Source organism: Hyperolius riggenbachi, chromosome 1 (genome assembly GCF_040937935.1).
Source record: "Hyperolius riggenbachi isolate aHypRig1 chromosome 1, aHypRig1.pri, whole genome shotgun sequence".
Lineage (NCBI taxonomy): Eukaryota > Metazoa > Chordata > Amphibia > Anura > Hyperoliidae > Hyperolius > Hyperolius riggenbachi.
In genome coordinates, this window is record NC_090646.1 from 54,131,500 (window position 1) to 54,143,279 (window position 11,780).

Genomic DNA, 11,780 nt, shown 5'->3' on the forward strand with positions numbered 1-11,780 from the left:
TTTTGGCTCCAATCTCCAACAACAGAACAGTAACATTGGCTCCATGTGAATAGTACCATCAGTTCCCCTCTCGGAAAACAAAGCATTGTATTCAGGTCTGTTCTACGCCCATGGATAATAAGGGCAGCTGGCAGAGCTGGATGTGTTACCTTTTCCGTGAGGTTCTTGTGCCTTCCTTTAACTTGTTTTCAAAGTTTGAGAAATGTACGCAGTTTATTTGAAAACAAAACCTGGCCTGTTCTAGAGATGGAAAGCTTAGATAAATTAGCTCTGAGCTGCATCTTACTAGCATGACAGTTCTGGATCTCCAACCTTGGCCTACAGATGTTATAATTCACGCTGTCCCATCTTTTTGTTGACAGTTGGAGACGACTCTTAGAGTTTTCCCCATCAATGTTTCCTCTGGACGCAGAGCCAAAACAGCCAGGCTGAGGTTTCCAGGGTATGGGATGGACCCCTCGGGTGACATCTCCTCACCGGTAGCCGTAATGTAATTATCGATCTGTATCGTCCAAGAACAGGCGTGAGAGCCAAAACAAATGCTGGAAGGACAAAGCTTCTCCAGGTTTTTCTAATTTACTATGTGATCTCTGGATGCATCCTCGGCGCTGGTAAATAATTCCTCCAACAATAAATTCCACCAGGGCACATGGGAGATAATTACCAAGCATGGTGGAAATGTAGCTTTTACGTGTTTGCAGGCCTCGGAGAAGTTATTAGTACGAACATCAGGCCATGCTCTTCCATCCAAATGACAAATAAGAATTAAATAACAGATGCCGCTCTTTTTTTTGTCTGCAGCTCACTATAAGCAGTTCTGCTCAGCTCTGGGTTCCTACTGTTCCTACTGTCTTGGAGGGGGAGAGGGGTTAGGACTGAGAGACCACCTGTTACTGTCTTGGAGCGCGGGGGGGGTCCTAGCGGCCGCTTATCGCTGCTGCATCTTGGGAGGGGAAGGCCATCTGTTACTATTATCTTGAGGAATTTAGAGGCCACCTAATGCTGCTATCCGGGGGGGGGGGGGGTGGAGAAAGGCCACCTATTACGGGGTGTAGGTGACCCAGTGGGAGACCTCAGTGAAAAAATGTTGCTGATGTCATTAGGTTGTAATAGGTAGTAATAATAACCAAGCCCACACTATTCAGCCAGTTAGGATGCCTTAAATTGTACAGGGTGCTGTTGAAACAGGGACCAATCACGTTTCCCTATTAGGTTTCCAACTTGGTCACCTAGGTCCTTAACCATACTCATTTTTAATGTCTGTTAATTCCAATCTGCTGTATAACTGATGACTTTGCTTATTTGAAATAATCCTGAACTGCACCTGAACTGTCCTCACTCTGCCCCTTAAATCTTCTACTGCCTTGACTTCTGACCTTCTGACTCTGACTCTAGCCTTCTGACCTGACTCTGACTCTAGCCTTTAGACCTGATTCTGACCTGACTCTAACCTGACCATAGCTTCTGATCTAACTCTGACCTAACCTTGTGACCTGATTTTGACCTAGCCTTTTGACCTGACCTAGCTGTCTGACCCAATGCTGACTTGCAGCCTGATTAGGAGCGCTGCCAACTATTTGTTGTTCTCTAGAAAATGTGTTGACCATTTTATGGCTAGCTGCCCCAGGTTTACTCTGTTTTTAATTGTTAGTTAGAGGTTAGGTCTCTTCCGTGGGAACCCCTCATCGTGGTGGAAAAGTCTAGTACTGAACAATCTGTGCGCAAACTTTTCTTGGAAGCTAACGTCCTCCATTCGCTGAATGTGTTTTGAATGCAAGGTGTGTAATCTGCCCGTGTATTGGGCTTTGCACATCTATGCAGCTGGTCAATTCGGGTGCAGCCTGCATTTGCAAGCGCTGCCATTTCCTTCTGTTTTACAAAATGTAAGTCTTTTTGTGGCTAGCTGCATTCATGTGTATCAGTTTGCATTCAATGTATCTTGTTTAGGGTTTAGTGCATAGTTTGCATCAGATTTGTATTCAAGGTGTGTATTTAGGTCTCTGGATGGAGGTGCACACCTCAGCTGGTTTATTTTCAACTGAAGCCTGATTAGAAGCGCTACCAACTTTTTGCTGACTGTGACCTAGCTTTCTGACCTGACTCTAACCTGACCTAGACTTCTGACCTGACTCCGGCCTAGCCTTCTGACCTGACCCTGACCTAGCCTTTTGACCTGACCCAGCCTTCTGACTGGACTCCGACCTAGCCTTCTGACCTGACTCTGACCTAGCCTTCTGACCTGACCCTGACCTAGCCTTCTGACTGGACTCCGAACTAGCCTTCTGACCTGACCCTGACCTAGCCTTCTGACCTGACTCTGACCTAGCCTTCTGACCTGACCATGACCTAGCCTTCTGACTGGACTCCGACCTAGCTTTCTGACCTGACTCTAACCTGACCTAGACTTCTGACCTGACTCCGACCTAGCCTTCTGACCTTACCCTGACCTAGCCTTTTGACCTGACCCTGACCTAGCCTTCTGACTGGACTCCGACCCAGCCTTCTGGCCTGACTCTGACCCAGCCTTCTGACCTGACCCTGACCTAGCCTTCTGACCTGACCCTGACCTAGCCTTCAGACTGGACTCCGACCTAGCCTTCTGACCTGACTCTGACCTAGCCTTCTGACCTGACCATGACCTAGCCTTCTGACTGGACTCCGACCTAGCCTTCTGACCTGACCCTGACCTAGCCTTCTGACTGGACTCCGACCTAGCCTTCTGACTTGACCCTGACCTAGCCTTTTGACCTGACCCAGCCTTCTGACCTGACCCTGATCTAGCCTTCTGACTGGACTCCAACCTAGCCTTCTGACCTGACTCTGACCTAGCCTTCTGACTGGACTATGACCTAGCCTTCTGACCTGACTCTAATCTGACCTAGACTTCTGACCTGACTCCGACCTAGCCTTTTGACCAGACCCTGACCTAGCCTTTTGACCTGACCCAGCCTTCTGACCTGACCCTGACCTAGCCTTCTGACTGGACTCCGACCTAGCCTTCTGACCTGACTCTGACCTAGCCTTCTGACCTGACCATGACCTAGCCTTGTGACTGGACTCCGACCTAGCCTTCTGACCTGACCCTGACCTAGCCTTTTGACCTGACCCAGCCTTCTGACCTGACCTAGTCTTCTGACTTGACTCCGACCTAGCCTTCTGACCTGACTCTGACCTAGCCTTCTGACCTGACCCTGACCTAGCCTTCTGACTTGACTCTGACCTAGCCTTGTGACCTGACCATGACCTAGCCTTCTGACTGGACTCCGACCTAGCCTTCTGACCGGACTCTAACCTGACCTACACTTCTGACCTGACTCCGACCTAGCCTTCTGACCTGACCCTGACCTAGCCTTCTGACTGGACTCCGACCTAGCCTTCTGACTTGACTCTGACCTAGCCTTCTGACCTGACCCTGACCTAGCCTTCTGACTGGACTCCAACCTAGCCTTCTGACCTGACTCTGACCTAGCCTTCTGACTGGACTCTGACCTAGCCTTCTGACCTGACTCTAATCTGACCTAGACTTCTGACCTGACTCCGACCTAGCCTTTTGACCAGACCCTGACCTAGCCTTTTGACCTGACCCAGCCTTCTGACCTGACCCTGACCTAGCCTTCTGACTGGACTCCGACCTAGCCTTCTGACCTGACTCTGACCTAGCCTTCTGACCTGACCATGACCTAGCCTTGTGACTGGACTCCGACCTAGCCTTCTGACCTGACCCTGACCTAGCCTTTTGACCTGACCCAGCCTTCTGACCTGACCTAGTCTTCTGACTTGACTCCGACCTAGCCTTCTGACCTGACTCTGACCTAGCCTTCTGACCTGACCCTGACCTAGCCTTCTGACCTGACTCTGACCTAGCCTTGTGACCTGACCATGACCTAGCCTTCTGACTGGACTCCGACCTAGCCTTCTGACCGGACTCTAACCTGACCTACACTTCTGACCTGACTCCGACCTAGCCTTCTGACCTGACCCTGACCTAGCCTTCTGACTGGACTCCGACCTAGCCTTCTGACTGGACTCCGACCTAGCCTTCTGACCTGACCCTGACCTAGCCTTCTGACTGGACTCCGACCTAGCCTTCTGACTTGACTCTGACCTAGCCTTCTGACCTGACCCTGACCTAGCCTTCTGACCTGACTCTGACCTAGCCTTCTGACCTGAAACTCAACCTGTGGCATCTCTGATTATTATGTCACCAGCATGTTATGTAAAGCCATCTTATCACTTGAGATCAGTTCTGCCAAATCAGCACTGACCCAGTCGCATTTTAGGTAGTGACTTAGGGCCCCAACCCGTGCTGTCTTGTGGACAAAGTTGCTGTCACCATTATGAACCTTCATGAGACATGAGGAGGAAAATGACCAGCCATCAGAGACTAGTAAAGCCAAGAAGATACTTACATGGTTGGCTCTATACCATGACTGCCATGTCCAGGAAAATGATCCGCCTAAGCTAAGGTCAGTAGTGTATAGATAGCATTTCTCACCTGCAATGTATCAAATCCTCTCTCCATGTAAGCCCCACACTTCTCCTTCTCTCCAATGGAAGCGTAGAACTTGCTCCACCAGTCAATAAACTCTTCCTCCTGGTAGCCAAGAAAAATAGAGTCATGTCTAATGTCATACCAAAGCAATAGGGAAGCAGAAATATTAACTATTACACCAGCCAAGATGTCACATGACTCTACATTGATATGAACTTATTACTCTAGGGCCATAATGCTGGCCAGTAATGTATTTCATGACTCCAGCGATCCACAAGACTAAACTTTCATCATCTACTCTATATACAAATTGCTTGAAGCAAAGCAAAACAATTAGCAAAGAGAATTGGATGAAGAAAAATATATATCAGGTTTCAATACTTGCTGAAGAAACTGCGTGTCAGTAGTTCAAATGATACACGTCTGAAAAGCTTACCTGTTACATTGTTTTTTGCATTCACAACCTCACAACCGGAGTCGAGTAGTCGGAGCAATTTTGGCTACCTGGAGTCGGAGTTGGAGGTTTCATAAACTGAGGAGTCGGAATCAGGAGTCGGATGATTTTTGTACCAAATCCACAGACTTGGTACGTATTAGACTAAGGAGTCGGATTCAGAGCCATTTTGGGTACCTGGAGTCGGTGGTTTCATAAACTGATGAGTCAGAGTCGGATGATTTTTGTACCGACTCCACAGCCCTGCCTCTACAACCTCTATGCGCACACAGAACTACCGCCCCTAATATTCTGACAGAGACTTCATGATTCTCTGAAATCCCTTCAGATCCACCCATCCTTGTCTCTAACTATGCGATGAGACCTCTGCTCATATCTGTGATCTGTACATTAGGTCTGACAACTGCTCTTGTTGCTCACCCAATTCCTGTGTGCTAATCAGAGATGAGGTACCAATTAAATGTTCACTCTCTTTCAGACCTGATCTATAGATACTAGATATAAATTAACAGAAATGCTTGGTGGAAATGTCAAATACCATTCTTTTTTTGAATTTTCAGCTTATTTGAATTTGCTGCCACAGGCTTCTGGGAAACAGAAAGCACATGTACACAATAGGCATCCAGGGAGTTAAGGTGCCCATAGACCTGACGATTATGGGCAGATTCGACACAGAGACACATTTATCTGTGATCGAATCTGATTAGAGATAAATTTGTCTCTTGTCGAAGCTGACGAAACACTACTACACTACTATTCCTGTCCGATTTCAGCATGAAATCTTCAGGGAATCGGCTGAGGCTGCCGCGTCCGCACCGCCGCTGCCCCCTATTGCATAAATGTGCCCCCCCCCCCCCAGTGTGTGCATTTAGACATTACCTGTCCTGTAGCCGCCTCCACGCGATGTCCGTCCATTTCACCGGACAGCCGCATACACGAAAGTGGCGCATAGCGTCTTACGTCAGATGCTATGCACCGCTAGCGTGTATGCGGCTGCCTGCCCAGATGGACGGACGATGCGCGGAGGCTGACAACAGATAGGTAATCTATAAATGCACACACCGGGCATACATTGCTGCGGCAGTGGCGGGGGTTTCGTCGCTCGTTCCAAAATCAGCCACCGTACCGCCGCACACCCGACCAACTTTGACCCAACATCTTGCGGTATGCGCGGTCAACCAAGCGACCAATTTACGTCCCAAAATTGGTCGCTTTGTTGGTCGGGCATGCACTTGGCGGCACCAATTTTCATCCAATTCGATCATAATAATTGAATTGGATGGTCATTCAGCTGCCAAGTCAACTGATGTATGGCCGCCTATACTTGTGTGTAGCAGAACTCACAGAGAAGAACAAGATTAGTTTGTAAAGCTCTGATCTGCTGGTAATGATCATGAGTCACTTCTGCTTCCTGCTTAGGCTAAACCAGGAAGTGATGACAGTCAATCAGAACCTTAAACATCCGTCACCTGATCAGATAGATCACACGATTCTCTATGAGTGCTGCTACACACTAAGCAATGCTACCGTTCAGATCACTTCAGGCAGGTAAAATCAATAAATTAACTGTATGCTGATCACAGGGAACTTCCGAGTGATTTAAGGTGCCCATACACTCGTCAGATTGGCAGCAGACAGATAAGAAATGCATCTGATGATCTATCTGATGCGTTTTTAGAACATTTTTTACCAGGATAGAATTCCAATAGATTTCAGTTTGAAATCTGTTGAAATTCGATCTGATGGCATTTTTTTGCCATCAGATTTCCATTAAGGCCAATGCAAACTGATAAGCAATCTCATCAGATCGACCTAAATTTTCCACCCTGCTAGTTCGATGGAAATCCATCGAAATCGATCGAAATCGGCCGTCGATCGGTCGATTGGCCAACCGATTCGCGATCGATCGATCGGCCAGAAAATCGGCTGAGTGTATGGGCTGCTTTAGTTCACGTAAAGAGACTCTGTAACAAAAACAAAAAAATCCCCGGGGGGGGTACTCACCTCGGGAGGGGGAAGCCTCAGGGTCCCAATGAGGCTTCCCCCATCCTTGTAGCTGCAGGCAGTCCAGTGCTGGCTCCCCTGAAGCGTCACGGAATCCTCCCCCGACACGCCTGACAAGCACTGATTTATTTATCTTCCCTGGCTCCAGTGGGTGGCGCTGTTGCGGCTCTCAGCGATAGGTGGAAATAGCCGATCCTCCGTCGGGTCCGCTCTACTACGCATGTGCAGGAGACTTGCGCCTGCGTAGTAGAGCGGCCCGACAGCGATCAGCTATTTCCGCCTATCTCCGAGCGGAAAGCCTACACTGCGCCTGCACTGGAGCCGGGAAGGTAAATATTTACATCCCCACAATTTGGAGGGGCACAGCGAGACCTCCGTGGGACACAGGAGGATGGGGGAAGCCTCGATTGGATCCAGAGGCTTCCCCCACCCGAGGTGAGTACCCCCAGGGGAACTTTTTTTTAGTTACAGGTTTTTTTTTAAAAGACCACTATCAAGAAAATTGTGTAATACAAAATACATGTAAAAACACACACAAACAAGCAGTACATTTCTTGAGTAAAAAGTGCTATAAATTACTTTTCTCCTTTGCTGCTGTCCCTTACAGTAGACAGTAGAAATTTGACAAAACTGACAGGTTTTAGACCAGTCCATCTCTTCATGTGGGATTCTCAGAGTTTTCTTTATTTTCAAAAGCACTTTGTGAATGACAATTGCTCTGTCCAACAGCCAAAATAGTGTGAAAACAGTCAGGGAGAGGCTGGCAAGCATCTATGTATAAATCCTTTTCTGGGAGTGTCTTTATAAAGACTGAAGGCCAAGGTAAAAATCCCACATGAAGAGATGGACTAGTCCAAAACCTGTCACTTCTGTCAGATTTCTACTACCTACTGTGAGTGACTGCAACATAGGAGAAAATACATTTATGGCTCATATTACTCTGAAAGAAGTGTACGTCTAACTTCTATGCATTTACATGTATTTTTAAATTTTAAAATGTTTCGCAATAGTGGTCCTTTAATGTATCCATGAAGTAAAGTTGCTGAAATGTCCTCCTGACTCATCCACGACCGATCTGCTACTCAAGTCTTTTCCTTGATTCCAAATCCATTATCCTGTCTAGAAACACCTCGGCCCGCCCGTCAGTTCCAATCATGGAGCAAAATGCAATTTCTCATTTGTTTAGCTAAGCAAAAGAATATGTCCGTATAAAACTCCGCAGCAATATCCAGCAGGCAGTAATTCTGCGATTCTGCAGCGGGAGCCGCGGCCGAAGCCGATTCGTGAAATAATAATGTCTATTTTAGTAATCCACAGAATTCCATCACACTGACCTCATGGAGAAAAACCTAGGAGAGGCTTATTGGATTTCTGGCCTCAGCCAGCCGCTACGGCCGCTAAATGAACACGGCGCATAGACATTGCTTTCAGTGGGACTTTACCATAAATTACGTTTCACTGTTCCCCTTTCTTGGGTGACACAAAAAAGAAAACATAGAAGGAAAAAAAAGAAAGGGCAGGAGTTGTGTTATTAGCGGGTTCCCCGGTCAGCCAACTTACCCAGAGAGTCTTCTGCAGCCGTAACATAAAGAGAAAGCATTAAAGCGGACGCAAACCAAACATTTTTTTAAATTCCAAATATTTAGTTGCACCACTCTGACACATACACAGATACATAAACACTCCTTCAAGCCTATGAGCATTTCAGTGCATGCTTTTAACCCTTCTCTTTTCATAACTAGCGTTATACAGGTGGCAGCCATTACTTCTGAGCTTAGTAGGAGGTTTTAGATCATGGGTGTGTTTGTCATCAGCTACCCTCCCTCACAGGGGCATTGTCTATGTGAAATCTCACACAAGCTGAGATCACCTCTCCTGTGACATCATCAGTAGCAGCCTGTGTTTTGTTTTTTTTATCTCCTCCACCAGTCTGCCGGATTCTGTCCCGGCAATATGAAAGGAAGGGAGGGGTTCCTCCAATAAATGTAAAATAATTTATATTGTCATCATGCAGCTGAAAAAAGGCTGCTATTTATTATTATAAGTTAGAAAATAGATTTTATTTCTGAAATCTTGTATTTTTAATTTGGGTCCACTTTAAGAAAGTTCTACAGCCAATTCACCCACAGGTAAGATGAGATCACCATACTTGATACAGGTGAAACTTGGAACAAAAAAGCTCATGATGAACCAGTAAGGGCTTGTTCACACCTAGGGCGTCTTCGCTATTTTTTTAGGCGCCGGCGATTTCCCTATCAGGGCTGATAAGAAGCAAGCTGAACAGTTAAGAATGAACCAGAGAGCAGGGTAGGTGTTTTCTCTAATGTTCCCACTGATATATATGGTAAAATACATGAGGGTGCTTCATCTCTGGTTCACTTTAAGCAAGTTAACCCTTGGTTTCCAGATCAGGTGGAGTGGTGTTTATTGGGGAGGTGAGCTAATGGCGAATGCAGTCCCATGAGTTATGAAATGAAAGTTCTCATTCAGTCCTAGTAGCCATGGTGCCACATTATAACAGGACTGGCAACGACTTAGACTTGCCAAGCCCAGAGTTTAGCTGTAAAAGCTGCATGCAGCCGTACTGCGTCATTATTAGCCTCAGTGTTCAGTTAGTGAGCGCCTTGCGTGGCATCCCAGCAGCTCTGCCATCCCGTCACCAGCAGGACTATAAAACATCTGTTGTTACAGACAGAGGACTGGAGTCCTCCGCCTAACCGGTGACAGATGCCACTTACGCTGCAGAGCGCACCAATTTGCGCAGGGAGCTTTGAAGTACTTTATAGCTGCAGCAATCTGTAGACTTCTGCTCCAACCTGAGAGTTTTATATGTGTGTAAAACGGTGAGCAGACCCTGGAGAGCAGAGGAACAAAAGGATTGGGCAGATGTGCTCTATATAAGGCTGTAAACCAGGAGCAGAGCTCCCGAGTCACATGGAGGAGCGCCGTCTACCCTGACCTGCATACCACAATCACAGCAGCATTATGGGCAGGGGTACTTATACCTGCTTGTGCTAAAAATAACTTGTCTTGCTCAAGAATTCAATATATAAAGTGGACCTCTGTTGTAAAAATAAAAATATCAGCACAGGCAGCAGAAGTAATAACAGAGAAGCAGGAAAAAATGTCTAAAAACGGACTATTTGTGCTATAAAATCCAGGTTTTGATAGTAAGCCATGCCCCCTCTCCGAAAAACTGCCACGACAGTTTTCTGCCTTCGCAAATGCTGCGTAGAGATTGTGTCATTTGTAGTTAGCCTGAGGGGTACTCCGTCTCTACCTGTGCGACGGAGCAAGCCTATCACAGAGAGGTACTCTGCTTCCACCTGTGCCACTGAGCCGGCCTATCACAGAGAGGTACTCTGCTTCCACCTGTGCCACTGAGCCGGCCTATCACAGAGAGGTACTCTGCTTCCACCTGTGCCACTGAGCCGGCCTATCACAGAGAGGTACTCTGCTTCCACCTGTGCTACTGAGCCAGCCCATCACAGAGAGCTACTCTGCTTCCACCTGTGTCACTGAGCCAGCCTATCACAGAGAGGTGCTCTGCTTCTACCTGTGTCACTGAGCCATCCTATCTCAGAGAGGTACCCTGCTTCTACCTGTGCCACTGAGCCAGCCTATCACAGAGAGGTTCCCTGCTTCTATCTGTGCCACTGAGCTAGCCTATCACAGAGAGGTGCTCTGCTTCTACCTGTGCCACTGAGCCAGCCTATCACAGAGAGGTACTCTGCTTCCACCTGTGCCACTGACCCAGCCTATCACAGAGAGGTACTCTGCTTCCCCCCGTGCTACTGAGCCAGCCTATCACAGAAGTACTCTGCTTCTACCTGTGTCACTGAGCCATCCTATCTCAGAGAGGTACCCTGCTTCTACCTGTGCCACTGAGCCAGCCTATCACAGAGAGGTTCTCTGCTTTCACCTGTGCCACTGAGCCAGCCTATCACAGATGGCTACCTGTGCCACCGAGCCAGCCTATCACAGAGAGGTGCTCTGCTTCTACCCATGTCACTGAGCCGGCCTATCACAGGGAGGTACTTTGCTTCTACCTGTGTTACTGAGCCAGGCTGTCACAGGGAGGTACTCTGCTTCTACCTGCACCACTGAGCTAGCCTATCACAGGGAGGTACTCTGCTTCTACCTGTGCCACTGAGCCAGCCTATCACAGAGAGGTACTCTGCTTCCACCTGTGCCACTGAGCCAGCCTATCACAGAGGTACTCTGCTTCTACCTGTGCCACTGAGCCATCCTATCTCAGAGAGGTACCCTGCTTCTACCTGTGCCACTGAGCCAGCCTATCACAGAGAGGTTCTCTGATTTCACCTGTGCCACTGAGCCAGCCTATCACAGTGAGGTGCTCTGCTTCTACCCATGTCACTGAGCCAGCCTATCACGGGGAGGTACTCTGCTTCTACCTGCACCACTGAGCCAGCCTATCACAGGGAGGTACTCTGCTTGTACCTGTGTCACTGAGCCAGGCTGTCACAGGGAGGTACTCTGCTTCGACCAGTGTTACTGAGCCAGCCTATCACAGAGAGGTACTCTGCTTCTACCTGCACCACTGAGCTAGCCTATCACAGGGAGGTACTCTGCTTCTACCTGTGTCACAAAGCCAGCCTATCACAGAGAAGTACTCTGCTTCCACCTGTGCCACTGAGCCAGCCTATCACAGAGAGGTACTCTGCTTCCACCTGTGCCACTAAGCCAGCCTATCACAGATGGCTACCTGTGCCACTGAGCCCGCCTATCACAGAGAGGTGCTCTGCTTCTACCTGTGCCACTGAGCCAGCCTATCACAGGGAGGTACTCTGCTTCTACCTGTGTCACAAA

The 11,780-nt window shown here is 48.0% G+C and overlaps 1 protein-coding gene across 6 annotated transcripts in view; it reads right to left on the reverse strand.

Moving 5' to 3' along the window:
- DYSF (dysferlin) overlaps positions 1 to 11,780 on the reverse strand; it is a 456,891-nt gene that overhangs the window by 92,137 nt on the left and 352,974 nt on the right. For all 6 annotated transcript variants that reach the window (XM_068274344.1, XM_068274325.1, XM_068274335.1 and 3 more), the window contains one exon: positions 4,496 to 4,594. In XM_068274344.1, the coding sequence (XP_068130445.1) occupies positions 4,496 to 4,594 (99 nt within the window). The remainder of the gene's footprint in view (positions 1 to 4,495; positions 4,595 to 11,780) is intronic.